General features: G+C 38.8%; 2 protein-coding genes across 2 annotated transcripts; one reads left to right on the top strand and one right to left on the bottom strand.

The window, feature by feature from the left end:
- The first annotated feature begins 1853 nt into the window (after positions 1 to 1853).
- On the top strand, positions 1854 to 5648 carry LOC126605917 (uncharacterized). Its single transcript, XM_050273372.1, has 5 exons — positions 1854 to 2466; positions 2565 to 3072; positions 3523 to 3724; positions 4389 to 4883; positions 5120 to 5648. The coding sequence occupies exons 1-5, from the start codon at positions 2094 to 2096 to the stop codon at positions 5528 to 5530; spliced, it is 1989 nt and encodes a 662-aa protein (XP_050129329.1). The 5' UTR covers positions 1854 to 2093; the 3' UTR covers positions 5531 to 5648.
- Positions 5649 to 6349: 701 nt separating this feature from the next.
- On the bottom strand, positions 6350 to 8669 carry LOC126605918 (uncharacterized). Its single transcript, XM_050273373.1, has 2 exons — positions 7699 to 8669; positions 6350 to 6714 (listed from the first exon to the last, which is right to left on the bottom strand). The coding sequence occupies exon 1, from the start codon at positions 8583 to 8585 to the stop codon at positions 7710 to 7712; it is 876 nt and encodes a 291-aa protein (XP_050129330.1). The 5' UTR covers positions 8586 to 8669; the 3' UTR covers positions 6350 to 6714; positions 7699 to 7709.
- Positions 8670 to 15890: the final 7221 nt, after the last annotated feature.

Raw genomic sequence — 15890 nt, 5'->3', positions numbered from 1 at the left:
TATTTAGCGAGGATTTTGTTACTAGTTTTGTGCATTCTTAAACAGAAATTAAAAGCAATAATTCAATGATATCACATCATATAGATTAAAGAGTTAATTATGGACTTAATTGATTAAATTACGAGCCACACAATTTAGTCGAAAGGTTGAGGCAGGTGGGAGTCTTTTTGGGATCATCTTAATTTCTTTTTTCTTCATAAACTATCCTAAATATATACATCATAATAGAAACCTAATACTAAAGGATTAGTCATTTAATACTACGGTCTAGTGGTATTTCTCTTTAACATAAATAATATCGTTTGTTCAAAAAATAAAATACTAAACGAATGAGAGTTACAGAAACAGGGTAATAGAAAATTACAACTCCAAGAATAATAAGAGGAAGGAGGCATGCAAGCTCAATTTAATTAAATCTGAAAAAAAAAAAAAAAAAAACCGAAAACAAAACATATACAAGCATCAAATCATATTCTCATTTTTAATATCAACCAATTCACATAACTCAAATTATATAATCTATGATCATCCTTATATTTAAATTTGTGGAAATTTTCAGGTCGACGGGCCGAGGGCCCACTCTAACAACACCGATATTGTCCCCACTTAACCACCTGCACAATCCTCAGGTGTGGGGTTTTATCACAAAAGGCCTTGATGTTAGTTAGAGAGGGGTATTTCTATTTAAAGCACTCTTTTCTTCTCCCTCTGTCCGATGTGGGACTGGGGTTCCAACACTCCCCCGCACGTGAGACCCCACTTATGGGTCACACGTGAATTTTCACACATCGGCAACCACGTGGAGCCATGTCAGGACTCACCCAATCACGCGGGGCCAATGGGGACCCACCCAAACACGTGGCATCTTTGGCCTACGTGGACAATCACGCGGGCCCAACGGGGACCCACCCAATCACGTGGCAGTACGGGCCCGCCTCCTGGCTCTGATACCATGTGGAAATTTTTAGGTCGACGGGCCGAGGGCCCACTCTAACAACACCGATACTGTCCCCACTTAACCACCTGCACAATCCTCAGGTGTGGAGTTTTATCACAAAAGGCCTCGATGTTAGTTAGAGAGGGGTATTTCTATTTAAAGCACTCTTTTCTTCTCCCTCTGTCCGATGTGGGACTGGGGTTCCAACAAAATTCAACAATTAAATTTAATTAAATAACATACTTGAAGAAGAATAAAGATTTCTGTCTCTAGTCAGAATCAAAATTTTCACCAGAGCATTGTCCAAAGTATTTCCCCTTGTGAAAGCATGCTCAATAATTCAAATAAAAAAGCAAAAGCTGTTTGGGCCGAGGCACTGTTTATTTTTTCTTTAAACGAAGGCCCAAAGTTGTTTAGGTTAGTAAGTGATTATTGACCCAACATAAAATGGCCGACATCATTTTTTTTAAACAAGCGATACTACCAACATTAATAAGAGAAGGTAAACTTAATCTCACAATAGACTAGCAATGATGTGGTTCGAATTCGTTTTTGGCGAGAATGGAGCCTAAAACCTCTCTCACTTATAAATGAAGAGGAATATCACTAAACCATGGTACTAAGTAATAACCTTATTTTTTAGTTCAAACAGTTAGATTGTTTTTTATTTCTAGAAAAAGTTGCACACGTATACTTAGTCACGTTGCAAGCTCTTTCCTGCTGTTGGAAATGAATTTAGTGTAAAATATTGTTTATAAATAAAAAATGAAAAGGTAAGCCGTGGTTTTGTATGGAACCAAAATGACGTCAGAGACTCGGATTTTACTTACTGTTGGCATGAGAACCGCGTAAAATCCAATCCAAATGCGTTGAACCTTCCACAAAGACAGCGGCAGCAAGAAAAAGGCACAATATTTGAATCGAATTTAATAGGTCCCATTGGTTTTATGCAATGCGGGTGCCGCATTATCTATCTACTTTATCAATACAATTGCAAACCCACCGGAATACTCATAACTTCTTTATATTATATATATATATATATATATATATATATATGTATGTATGTATGTTTGTATGTATGACATGTTCCTTCCAACTCATTGTTCTTCTTGTTCATAAATTCTTCCTTTCGTTAATCTTTGCTAACTAACATATGGAATTTGAATATTTGGAGGAACCCATTTTAAGAGAAACCCAATACTCCCCTTCCCCAACAGCAATCATCAGCAGCACTGGTACGACATCAGCTTCTCCTGATCATCAATCATCAGATTCATCACCTTATGACGACTGCGACCGCGGCGGAGAATCGTCGTTCTGTGCAACACTTGAGATGGAGGAGGTGCCAAAGAGCGAGTCCGAGCAGCTAAGGCTGTCTTGGCTACGCTCTCAAGTCGTCGGTGCTGCTGCAGAATTCAGTTCTCCTTTCGGGAGACGAAGACTCATCTACGCCGATCACACTGCCTCCGGACGCTCTCTTCTCTACATCGAAAACTTCATCGTCAAAAATGTCCTTCCCTTTTACGGTACGTATATTAACTCTGTATTGTATCAAATGTTACGAGTAGTTGGTTGATCTCAAGAACAAATCTACTAAATGAACGTGTGTGTTGACATGTTAAAGGGAATACTCACACCTGTGACAGCTTCGTCGGAAACCGGACGACGAAAATGGTGGGAGAAGCAGTCAAGTACTTGAAGAAATGCTTAGGGGTTGGAGCGGATGATGCACTCTTGCTGTGCGGCCAAGGCACTACCTCAGCAATCAAAAGGCTCCAAGAAGTGATGGGCATTGCCGTGCCATCAACCCTAAGAGATAGAATGCTGGGCAGTGATTTAATAGGCATGGAAGAGAGGTGGTTGGTTTTCGTCGGCCCTTACGAGCACCACTCGAACCTCCTCTCGTGGCGGCAAAGCTTAGCTCAAGTGATCGAGATCGGTCTGGACGAGGATGGCTTGTTGGACATGGAGGCTCTTAGACTACAACTCGAGTCATACAAGTACTCCAACCGCCCGATTTTGGGTTCCTTCTCGGCTTGTAGCAATGTGACCGGAATTTATTCGGATACACGAGCAATCGCTCAACTTCTTCATCAATATGGCGGCTTTGCATGCTTTGATTTCGCAGCAAGGTAAACCGACTACACCCCACCACTCGTTTTCTTTCATCTTGTTTTTGCATACAAGCCATATCAGGAGAGATGAATCGATCGCAGAAGAACCTCAATGCCTTTGTTAAAAATATAAAGTCAAATGCAAGTAGAACCTTTGGACATTACAACTAAAAACTGCAATTTTTTTTATTTTTATGATTTTTTATCAACTAGTTTGGTAAACTGCTACTTGTTCTTATTTAATTAAATTAAACAAAAAATTGGTCAAATTAATTGAATTAATTTTGTTCTTAATTAATTAAATTGAAAAAAAAATTGGTTAAATTAAATTGTACAAAAAAAGTGGTCGAATTAATTAAATTAATTTTGTTCGTATACAAGCGATGTTGGTATACTGATACCTGTTGTTATTTAATTAAACTGAGTTTTTATCGTGTTGGTATTGATTCGGTGTGCGACAAAATACAGTGGGCCGTATGTGGAAATTGAGATGAGGAGTGGACAGATAGACGGGTACGATGGTATTTTCCTGAGCCCACACAAGTTTGTAGGTGGGCCCGGAACCCCAGGCATACTTGTGATGAGCAAGGCACTGTATCGGCTCAAGTCTTTTCCCCCATCAACTTGTGGAGGTGGGACTGTTGCTTACGTCAATGGCTTCAATCCTGAGGTATTCCTTAATCCAAGTACTAATTTTTGGTTTTGCCAAAAGTTAGGATTAATTGTCAATTAATAACGAAAATCATGTGATCTGGTTCTAGATTCATAGCATCTGACTTGGTCATCTTGGCACCACACAAACAAAGCAATGTCCTTCTGCTGCTTTATGATTGTTTAATTTTTCATTATGTCATTAATTTACAGCTATGTCTTAATTAATGTTACTGATAATTGGAGCATTGATTCATGTAGCAACAGTCCTCCTAGGTAACACCATTAGAATTTTCATCTAAAATAAAAGGTTAAAAGGAAAAACTAAGAACATGAGTTCGAACAGAGTTACCGGAAGAGATCATCGCTCCACATTGTAACAAGTTCAAGTCTTAATACTCACAGTCCAATTAGGTTAAAATTCAAAAACCAATATTCCAATTTTCTCTTAATATTACATTCATACATTATCAATGACAATCATTATTAACAAAAATTAAAAAAGAAATGTTGTGTTCAGGCATTTATTAAACCAATTCTATCATTCATGTGACCATTCAAATTAAAGGGCATGAGATTTGAACTCGAGATTTTCTCTAACAGAGCGGTTTAATGGCAACTAACATCACATATGTTGTAGTTTTATCATATGTGCAAGTTCATATATTATGTGACAAATGCAGGACACAGTGTACTGCGAGGACATAGAAGAGAGGGAAAACGGCGGTACTCCTCAAATCATCCAAACAATTAGAGCAGCCTTGGCTTTCTGGGTGAAGGAATACATTGGTTATCAAATCATTGAAAAGCAAGAGCAACTCCATGTTAAAAGGGCACTAGAGAGGCTTCTCCCTAACCAAAACATATGGATTTTAGGAAATACGAGCGCCCAAAGACTAGCCATTTTGTCCTTCCTCGTTTATTCTACGACCAATTGCTCAAAGGCTGCCACAAAAACAGATATTGGCAGAGAGGGAGCTGACCAAGGGCTCTACATGTGGGGAGAGACAGGAAACAGCAGAGGCAAGCCCCTTCATGGGGGCTTCGTCGCAGCTCTACTCAATGATCTATTCGGTATTCAGGCTCGAGGTGGCTGCGATTGTGCTGCACCCTATGGTCACAATCTCCTCAAAATTGATAACACTCTTTCACATGCCTATAGATCTGCCATTCAGAAGGTAATTCCTAATCCCATTCATCTTCAACTTCTCCTACCACACTAAGTTTTCAATGCTCCGGTAATGTTCTCTTGCCAGACTTATGGCGACAGAATGTAAATCTAAATTGCACAGCCTGATGTATGGTCAAAATACCCAATTCGGCAAACATAACCGAAACGAAACATTTTCTTACAATGTTCAACGTTTAACACAGAGTTTAAGATTACTATGGGTTCTAAGAAAATTATGTACAGGGCTATCTCGGAGTGAAACCAGGGTGGACTAGAATCAGCTTTCCCTACTGCATGTCAAACGATGAACTGGAGTCCATTTTAGCTGCGCTGGAGTTCATAGCTATGTATGGTCAACGTTTTCTTCCTTTATATAACTTCAGTTTGAGAAGTGGAAGTTGGACTTACAAGAAGAAGGCACTTCAAGACCTAATAGGGAAGACCAACTTCAACTTCGATGTCGATAGTTTGCCCACCCATGGGGACAATGCTACACAGGGAAAGTCATCTAAAGACGGAAACAATAAGCTGCTCACTAAATTTTCCTTATATCTAGAAACCGCTACAAACATTGCTAATTGCTTGCCCAAGTTTCCTCCTCAGCATAGGCTTCTGGAAGACATAGACATCAACATGTTGTACTTCAGAGTCTAACAACAATTCTTTCATATGTTTGTTAATTTTTATGATACGTACGGTTTCTTTGTAATAAAAAATGTGAACTTCATATTTATTTAGCTAAGTTACATTGATAGACCTTGAATTATGACCACTACTGTATTTGATCCGTACAATCTAAAGTTGTGTTCCTCCAGAAAATTTTATCCCAATGTCCGAAGAGAGTAAAAATTCTGACTTCTATTAACTTTACTAATGTGGTCACTTGCTAACCCCATAATCAGAATTAGGGCACCTCATCACATACTATTATATTTACCCACCACTCTTATCCACTTACACGTTCCTACTTATTTCAGGCTATTTTCTCGATAACCCCCTCCTAGTCCTACCCGTTCTCATCAACGACTCTTCCCCCATTTTCCCCTTTGGATGGTTCCAATGTCACATGTTCTTTAGTAAAAATAAGAAGGAAAGTTTGTAATACCTACTCATGGAACTTCCAGGTTTCAAAATGTCATCCACTTACTAAATCACACTTGAAACAAAACCACAAAGCCAAACCAGCGAACACACCTCATTACGATTGAAGTGAACCACGCAGGCCTATCCTAACCACCTAATCTTTACAATACTAAATTTGTCAACTTGTAGGTTAATGAGCAATAACATGTCATCATGTTTGGAATACCCACATCCACATGATTGTACCACAATATTTTAGAGTCGTTGTAGCACATAGAGTGAGAGTTCAAATATTATGGCCCCAGTTTTCCTCTCATTTCAGTCCATTTTCATACTTCTAGTCCTAGTTTTTAAGAAACGGATCCCACATTTTAAAGATCCTTAAAAACCTTTACTAACAGAAAGAAGAGAATTTGATACCCACATGATGGCATAAGTAGTTTACAAATAGTGAGGTCTACAAGAAGATAAATACATATAACTGAAACCTCGCCCAATCACAACTATCATTTAAAAATGGTGAGGTTTACTAAAACAAAATTGAAAAATAAAAAACTCAATTCAGTGATCCCTCACCAATTCATAATTACAAATGGCAAGGAAAGTTGAAAAAATCCCCCATAACATATTTTCCGATGATTCAAGAAAAAGTTAAATAGGTACCTTTGAAGAAAATCATATCTTTGAAGGAATAGACGGTGGCCAATTTTGGTAACCCTTCATAGAGAGGAAGGGTCAAGCTGCCATGAACATCCCTAGAAAGAGAGATAAAGAGTTAGTGAGAGAAAGTAAGATGAGGGAAGGAGATAGCTATGAAAATTTAGCCGATCCAGTGCAGCAAAGAGACAAAAATAAGAAAAATGAAAAAGAAAGAACTTCTCTGATGGGTTCTCTTTGTATTCTTTTGCCAAACATGGCCATTTTCCTAAACAGCTCTCATGGGTTTTCATTTTCATTCGGTTTACGTTCTTCAAGTTGTAAACTAGTTACAATTGTTGGACTGATTATGGCTGCAATCAGTCCACCCCCAGAGACATCGGGTGAGCAAGCATACGTTTTTCTTCATCTTCCTTTTTCCATATTTTTTTTTAAATTACTGTGCATCCACAGGCTCAAGAGTCATCTCAAGAGTCATGGTACTAGAAATAATAAGTATACTCATGATATTTCAAATCTCAGGATAAACGAAATAAAAAATTATAAAATAACCCCCTTCTGCTTTAGTCTCATGTCAATTTGTTCCCAAAACTATGATTTAACCATTGTCACCCTTAAACTATGAACTAGAATCAAGTCAATCTTCCTTCCAAAAAACACAATGCATAAGAAATTTTAAACCGCTGCACCATCACCCTTAGGCTTAAACTAGTGTCAATTCAATCTGCCTTCCAAAAACATGATGAGAAATTTTAAACCACTGTTCGGATGCTTGTAAGTTTCAAATGATGTCATCCTTGAATTCCCTATTGCAATAACACAAAAGCAAACTTAATTTTCGTTTTGATTCCGGGGCGAGCCAAGGATGGCTCATCCTTCCTAGACATTTATACGTTCAAAACACCAAAACGATCCAATTCAAGGCAACGGTTGGCATACATTGGCTAGAAAACTCCAAAAAGATATATGATTCACTGATAATATCTTAGCATAGTATCACTACACACAAAGTATAAGGAGATTACAACCGACGTCGAAATGAAGAAACAAAACACAAAACAGTCAGAGGTGGCAAGACACACCTTTTTGTTGTTTATGCAAGATAGAAGATATCATCAGTCATAAGAAGAATGTAGTGCAAAATCCTCAAAGGGGCATTCCTAAAATCCAGTGGGGGCAGCCTCAACTCCCGAATCCTACACTCCCCAACCGCGCAAGCTCTAACCCTGTTTGTATCCACCTTTCTAAATAGATACACCGGTCTGCCACCGAAAACTCTCCTGTCCCTCGAATCCGTTGCTGGGTTTTCCTTGGTCTTGAAAAGGGTCCATCCCAGTCCCGCCAAAGCCCGGGAAAACCCTTCCATTGTATCAATTCTGTCACCGGTGAGCCGCGAAAACAGCGACATTGAGCTGCAATTCCAATTGCTTTGACTGCCAACGTTATTTGCCTCACTGGGTTTGCAATCGGAGCGCACAAAAACCAGCTTGAAAAGGCCTTTGGAGAGCTTGACAAATGCGCGAAGATGGGAAATTGGGGCGGCGGAGAGACAGGGGAAGGGGAGGGGAACCGCGTCGTCGGGTAAAGACGTTGACGACAGCGACGATGAGGACCACGACGATGGAAATGAGGACGGCGATGCTGTAGAGGGAGATGAGGAGGAGGACAGCGGCGGAGGCGGGAAGGAGAGAATGATGTGGGAGAGAGATGGGGTTGGATGCAAGTCCATGCCCATGTCTCTGGCTATGGTGGCAAGTCTGTAAGTGTCAGTGACAATCTCTTTGGTTGGGAGGAATAGGAGAAATGGGGTTCTCGATTTGCTGCTGCTTCTGCTTCTTCCTCCGCCGCCCGTTTGTTTGTGACTGCCATTGTCGTCGTCGTCGTCGTCGTGATGTTGGGGAAGAAGGAGAGGGTTGTTGTTGATGGTTTCTCCAAACACAAGAGAGCGCACCAGCTTTAGTGGCAGCATCTTGCCTTTACCTTTTCTCTCACTCTTTCCGTCTTAACTCCTTATCTTCCACAAACCGGGTTACTTTTTACCACGGCAAATTTAGTAATTTGCAAACGTCTATGTGCATTATAACTTATTTCCACACCACCTTATAAAAGACGGACCAAGATTCTCTCTTCTCTAAGGTATATGCAGAGGGACAGGACTGGATGGGACGGAACGGAAAGGGAGTAAAGATGTCCTCGGATGGAAACAATGAGGAAGAAGAAAGAGGTGGAGATGTTATAATTTTGTGTTCCACGGATGTGGAAGAGTCGTTTTAGGCGGTGAGGCGGAACTAAAATTCATCCAAAATTCGTCCCGTGGAACAACGTGTTCCATCCGTTTTAGGCGCACCAAACGTGGGACGGAACGTCTCGTTCCACTTCGTTTCGTCTCGTCCCATATACCAAACAGTACCTAAATTCTCTCATCTTCAGTCCCTCCTCTCTCACTTTTCTCTTCTTCTTTTTTTTCCTATAAAAATATCAGTACAAAATGTTAACGTGACTTAATCATGTCCGTTTAAATAGAAAGAAAATGAAAAGAAAATAAATTTGGAGAAGAGATCTTACTTCATAAATGACAAATCAATAAAAGGTTGTGGATCGGCCTAGTAGGTTTTTTTTTTTTTCTTTTTTCGATTGAATAAAGGATAATTTGTAAAACTCTCATAGCAACCTAATTTCTCCTTTCTCCATCACAACACACATGAACGTATCTGGAAGGGATTTGAAATCAAAGTTGGGGTACCATACAATTTATGTCAAGAATCTAAAGCGTTCGCCACAAAGATGAAAAACATGATGGAATGAGACCTGATGAAAACAACAAAACACAAGCTGAATGTTCTTAGTTACGGATTGTTCACTTACAAAGAATGGGAATGCAAAGTAGGGGATATCATACAAATGTTTGACAAATTATTCGCTTACTAAAACACAAGAAATGAATAAATAAGTAGGTTTCATATTGAGAACAAGTGTTTCCCTTCCAATTTTAACTTTTCATCCGACAGTTTTGAACTCTAATCATTGAACGGTCTCGATTGCATGGCCGATGATATAAAATCGGATACAAATAGGGATGGGCAACGGTTATGGTGGGCGGGTAACTGCGGTTATTTACCCATAACCGTTTACCCGTTGGGTAATTGCCTAAACGGTTATATTCATACCCATAACCATTTATAAACAGTTAACCATACTCATAACCGCATACCATTTAACCGTACCCGTTTAATACCCGTTTACTCATTTATCCTTTTTAACCCGTTTATCTTTTTTTTTTACTATTACCCTTTTTCATCCATCTACATGTTTTTTAACAACATGAAAATTAAAAAAAATTGTCATAATTTTCTTTTTTTTGACAATTAAACACCGTTATAGGTATATTCATCATACATTTTCATATTTTAATTTTTTAAGTCCTTATATCATTCAAATAATTGAAATAATAGTTTACAAACGATATTTTTAATTGTTGCCAATGAAGGTAAATATAATATTTGCTAAGTATTATTGGGTTACAAAAATTGTTTAGAAGACATTTCTGTCAAAGCATTTTTGTCAATTTCACGGTTACCCGCAAGGAATTTAAATTAATTTGGCCAATTCCTTGATTATGAGAATCATCATTCCTGTAGCAATGTTATTGAGAGAAGGACCGATGAATTCCTTGCTAATTTATTGGGTGCTAAGTATTATTGGATCGAGAACATAGTTTGTGTTAGTTTTACATATATAAAATAAATGGGTAAATGATTACCCGTTTATAACCGCGGTTAATACCCATAACCACCCATTTAAATTTCGCGGGTAAACGATTATACGCATAACCGTAACTGTTTAATTTAAATGGGCTGGTAACCGCGGTTACCCATAACCAATGGGTATTTGCCCATCCCCAGATACAAACAGGCACCAATCAAGAGTCATGTTTAGGAATGACTCTTAACAGTAGCAGTGGTCATGGCTATGTATGAGCCATAATTGACAGAACCTTTATCTCTTAAAGATCTTATCGAATATTGCCTAATCAGGCATTTCTGGGTTGATCTCATTTGTGAGCCCTTCTAGGCTTGCAAAGTCTTCTTTGGCCCAATTAGCCTACCAACTATGCTTAAGTGGGAGCGGTCCATCGTATCGATTTACATGAGTCCATCACATGAGGTGTGGTGTGCACACTGGTAGTTATCACCTCTACTAGGCGTGACTGCAGGGAGACATCTCATCTCGCATTTAATACTCAACCCACATAGAGTGTTAAGTATTGGTCAAACCTTAGGCGTAATCTCTCCGACTAGGTCCACTTTGGTACACATAAGGTCATCTCCAACCGAAGGGTCCACAGGGTCGAAAATAGCCCGAAAACAGTCTCCAACCGAGGGCTAGTGGGCCCCACTGGACAAAAAAGGCCAAAGGGCCAACCGGGCAGCCCAAATCAGCCAGCCAGCCAGCGCCAGGCCGAGCTCCATTTTGAATCCCCAACGGCTAGATGACGTCAGTTACCGTTGGTTTTTGAATTTTTTTGAATTTTTTTTGGGCCAAATTTTTTTGAAAAAAAATCTCATTTTTTCCTTTAAATACCTAAATCTTTCATTCACCATACCTCACAAATTTTTCACCATTCCTACACCATTTCAATTCTCAAATTTTCTTACCTCTTCCAAAAATATTTCCTTCAATTTTTTCAATAATTTTCAAATGGCCTTGTCTACAATGAAAGGTAGGGCTTGGACCCGAAATGAAGATAAAGCCATTTGCAGGGCTTATAGATAGGTGTCGGAAGATAGTGTGAGGGGGAGTTCTCAAACAAATAAAGGTGTTTGGACTTGTGTGTCCAAAAAATACTTAGAGTTCTACAAAAGCACCACTCCACCGAATAACCGAAACCACAAGAGTTGTTCTTCAAGATGGAAGAAACGTCTTCAGCCAAGTTTGAACAAATGGCATCAAGCACTGTTAGCAACTGCAAGTAGACATGAAAGTGGCGCTAATTACTACAACGAAATAAGTGTTTCCACAATTTATTTTAAATATTTAATTATATTACATTTAATTTCATAAATTAATTTCCTTTCATTTTTGTAATTATATTACATTTAATTTCATAAATTAATTTCCTTTAATTTTTGTAATTATATTTTCTAGGTAGCCAAGCAGAGGAATTGTATATGGAAGGCAGCTCGAAACCCTTTCAGTTTCACGGTTATTGGGAAATTTGTAAAGGGTGAGTGTTATTTGAAGATCCACCTCAACATGGAGTAGGTCCTACGCTGGTGTTCGGAACTGCATCCTCAGCTGTAGATATGGATGAAGATGGATCTCTTACCATTCAACAAATAAGGGTAGAAAATCCGTCTTCGGGTGAAGGTTCCATACCTAGGGCTATGAGACGAAACAAGGCCTGAAGGTTGAAGGAAAAAGGCAAGGCGAATGATGATTATGCCGCTCAACAAGAAGTGGCGGCCTCATTGCGATTAATGGCGGAGCAAAATGCCATTGTCGCGGAAGAAATGAACTGTAGGCATGAAGAACGGGCCAAACAAATACAAGAAGAGATGGATAATAAGAATGAACACTTCGAATTACACTCCAACGAGTAAGACCTATTTTGATAGGAAAAAAAAAGACATTAGGACCCGACGGTAGTTGTTTACCTCTGACTATACTCCTACAATGTCGGATGATGAAGATGATGTTGATTATGGATATTAAATCTAAGTTGTTGTAGTTTTTAAATTTATGTTAATGTAGTTTTTAAATTTAATTTGTAGTTTTTAAATATAAGTTGTAGTTTTTAAATTTAAATAATAAATTATGTTTGGCCCTCGGTTGGAGACAGTTTTTTGTGACAGGGCTAAATTGAGCCCTATGGCCCTTTAGCCATCAGTTGGAGATGGTAAGAAATATGGCCCTACACTGTTCATTAAAATATTAATTTATTGGAGGGCCAAAGGGCTAAAACGAGTCATCAGGGCCTCATTCGGTTGGAGATAACAAAAGCTTGTTGATGTCAAGTTAGACTTAACTTTAAGAAAATGAATCTCAAATTATGAGATTCTTAGCCAAGGAACGGTTAGTTTCACATGGAAATGAACATGCCTTTCATAAAGTTTGGCATGGGCTTGAAAATGATTCGTTAGGGCACACGTGATGCTCTCTAAGTGGTTGGTCTGACTCCATGTTTCCCACCTATTTAGCAAACGACGGTTGACTATGGGAGACGCGATAAGGGCAATGTTGACCCTAAAAACTGTTTAGTCTATGAGGCGCGCATGCCAAACAACTAATAAACTAACTACATTCTTCGTTGAATGTGGGGCATGCCATCATCCTTTTAAAATCAATAACATTTCTTCAGCATACATCATGTCTTTTCACCTTTATAGTCATGTGAGGCTGTGCATAGTAAGTACTATAGCTCCAATCATGGCTACTAATAAAATAAGATTAAGAACCAAAAACCAGAAAGAATAGTAGGTTCTAAGTAAATTGCTCGGGGAGTGCATGAGTGTTGTGGCATTGGGTGTGATGACTTCTAAATCTTACAATTGCGACAGTGAAGGAACATGTCTCAGCCTTCGAATTCTAAAGCTTGAAGATAAGGCTGCTAGCTACTATCAAGTTCAATATTAGATTTAGGTTTCAATGTGCCGAATACTAAGCAATTTGGTAACACCTCACTCATCGAAAAGCTAATGAAGTGACCTATTCCAATAGAGATTCAGAGATTTTCCTTGTTGACCAAGACTTAGATAGATAATCAGTAAGTCTCAAAGCAGTGCTATTTATCCAAACTGAAAGTGCTCATCGGTAGCCTTATTTTACGGTTCCAGTGTTGTTTATCTAAACTGAATGTCGCTGGTTGAGCGAAAGTTTGCGCAAATCAAATTTGTGTGTTGATTTGAAAAGAATCTTCCACATTGTTGATGCTTCTGTATCTATTATATATAAAGAGAGAAGAAAAGGTGAATAGTGTTTCAGTGTCACCAAGCTTCAACAAAAATAATTGGACAAAAATGCCCTCAAAACAAAAAACTTCAAAAGCATCCCAAAATAATGCATCAAATAAGGTAGGGGCATTTTCATCATTTTAAAAGTATTTTTTTAATAATTAAATTTTGTGTGTGTGTGTGTTTGTGTTTTTTCATTTTTTATTTTTTATTTTTTTTATAATTAGTACCTCATAATAGGCTAGCAATAATGTGATTCAATTTCTCTATTTTTAAACATGTTCAAAAGGTCCTAAGAGACATGTAATGCCGGTTATAAAAAAGGTCATTCGCACGCGGATAATAATGTGATTAAATTAGTTATTAAGTGATTGTTTTTTTTTTACACATTCAAAACATCTTAAGAGGCGTGTAATACTGGTTATAAAAAAGGCCATTCGCACACGGATAATAATGTGATTAAATTAGTTGTCAAATGACTTTTATTTTTTTTTAACAAACGATATTATCTACACTAAGGGGGAAGGGGTAGGCTTAGCCTCACAATGGGCTATCAATAATGTGATTCAATCAATTGTTTATTAAATGTTATTTTCTCTATTTTAAACACATTCAAAACATCTTAAGAGACGTGTAATGCCGGTTATAAAAAAAAAGTATTTTGCACACGAATAATAATGTGATTAAATTAGTTGTCAAATGATTTTTTTTTAACAAACAATATTATCTACACTAAAGGGAGATGGGGTGGATTTAGCCTCACAATGAGCTAGCAATAATGTAATTCAATCAGTTGTTTATTAAATATTATTTTCTCTATTTTTAAACACGTTCAAAATATCTTAAGAGGCATGTAATGCCTGTTTTAAAAAAACTCTTTTGCACGTGTTGATGCACAAAATCAGCGAAGACTTTGGTACAACAGAAAGTGTCAGGTTTTATGACCTTCGCTTGGTTGCTTCGGTCACTAGTGAGGATAAGTACGTAAATGAATAGAGACAGAGAAGCAAACACAGGATGTACGTGGTTCACCCAGATTGGCTACGTCCACGGAGTAGAGGAGTTCTTATTAGTAGTGAAGGGCTTACACAAGTACAAAGGATCAAGCTCTCAATTTAGTGAGTTCTTGTGAATGATTTAACACAAAATGGCATTAGGCCATATTGTGGGGGGATGACCCCTATTTATAGAAAAACTTGTAGCTTTGTCACATTGACATGTGTCATGTTATGATTGGTTCTTGATGTTGACACGTGCTGCGCTCTGATTGGCTTCTAATCTTGACACGTGTCGAGTAGTGATTGGCCTCCTGGTCGGAGGGGAACTCTTCTGGGTCCTTGACAGTATAGCGTTGGCCGGTGCTCGGTAGTTTCGGGATTGGTCAAGTATGGTACAAACAGTGCTCCCCTAAGTTCCCGAGTGAGGGAAACTCCTCGGTTGGGGACTTGCAAGATCCAATCCCTTGAGTAATCACGAAACTTCTAAGTACCGAAGTGTGGTCTGATCTTCATCTGCCCTTCTCTGGAAGTACCTTTCCTCCATCCGGGAATGGTGTATTTAGCTGATGTTGACGCACAAGGTAATGTATCAATTTCACTTGAAGCTTAGTTGTAGTTTCGGGCTTAGTCAAGTGTGATACAAACCCTATAGTAGGAGTCCCCCAAGTCGCCGAGCTAGGAGATCTGCCGAAAGAGGTGACAGACAAGGTAAGCAGTCAAACTTCCAAGTAAGCAACCCAGGATCAGAGGTTTGACTTCGGCTTCCGGTTGATTGTTCTCCTTCTCATTGTCTCTCATTCAACTGCCAGGATAAGGAGAAGCAAATGGATAAGAGATGATATGAGATACTTTTGCTTTTGAAGAAGTAACTTTCCACAGGCTTATTCTTGAACTGTGCTGGAGGGTTTTCTGGTGCCCTTCAGAGTATAAGGCCGACTCAAAAATTTGAGGGTCAAAACAAGTCCATCAAATCTAGAGCATGTTCGACCTTGATGATATGGGATACTTTTGCTGTTGACGGAATAATGAATGTGGTATGGAAAGGTGTCGTGCTGTAGTGATCTGTTTCAGCTCACCGTTGAACCTTCTGCTTCAATCTTTTGCATGGCAGAAGTGGTGTGCAACCTTTGCATTTAAATGGTCCTTCAGAACATTCCTTCATAGTGACTCATCCACGCTTGGCAGCTTCAGTGTAAAGAGCCAATATTTGATCAACTGTCATGAGGTATTTGCCGGTGGAATTCGTGACCTTGACAGCAGTTGAGGATGAGTACTCGAGAGCAATGCTAAGTAAGCAACCAGGCAAAGGCTCCAGGCAGTCAGTTC

The sequence above is a fragment of the Malus sylvestris genome, chromosome 15 (assembly GCF_916048215.2).
Source record: "Malus sylvestris chromosome 15, drMalSylv7.2, whole genome shotgun sequence".
Taxonomy (NCBI): Eukaryota; Viridiplantae; Streptophyta; class Magnoliopsida; order Rosales; family Rosaceae; genus Malus; species Malus sylvestris.
This window is presented reverse-complemented; position numbering and strand designations above follow the sequence as displayed.

Coding starts and splice junctions, on each gene's coding strand:
- LOC126605918 (XM_050273373.1), bottom strand. CDS start 8,585: ATGCTGCCACTAAAGCTGGTGCGCTCTCTTGTGTTTGGAGAAACCATC.
- LOC126605917 (XM_050273372.1), top strand. CDS start 2,094: ATGGAATTTGAATATTTGGAGGAACCCATTTTAAGAGAAACCCAATAC. Junction 2,467..2,564: donor AAATGTCCTTCCCTTTTACG/GTACGTATATTA, acceptor GACATGTTAAAG/GGAATACTCACACCTGTGAC. Junction 3,725..4,388: donor TCAATGGCTTCAATCCTGAG/GTATTCCTTAAT, acceptor TGACAAATGCAG/GACACAGTGTACTGCGAGGA.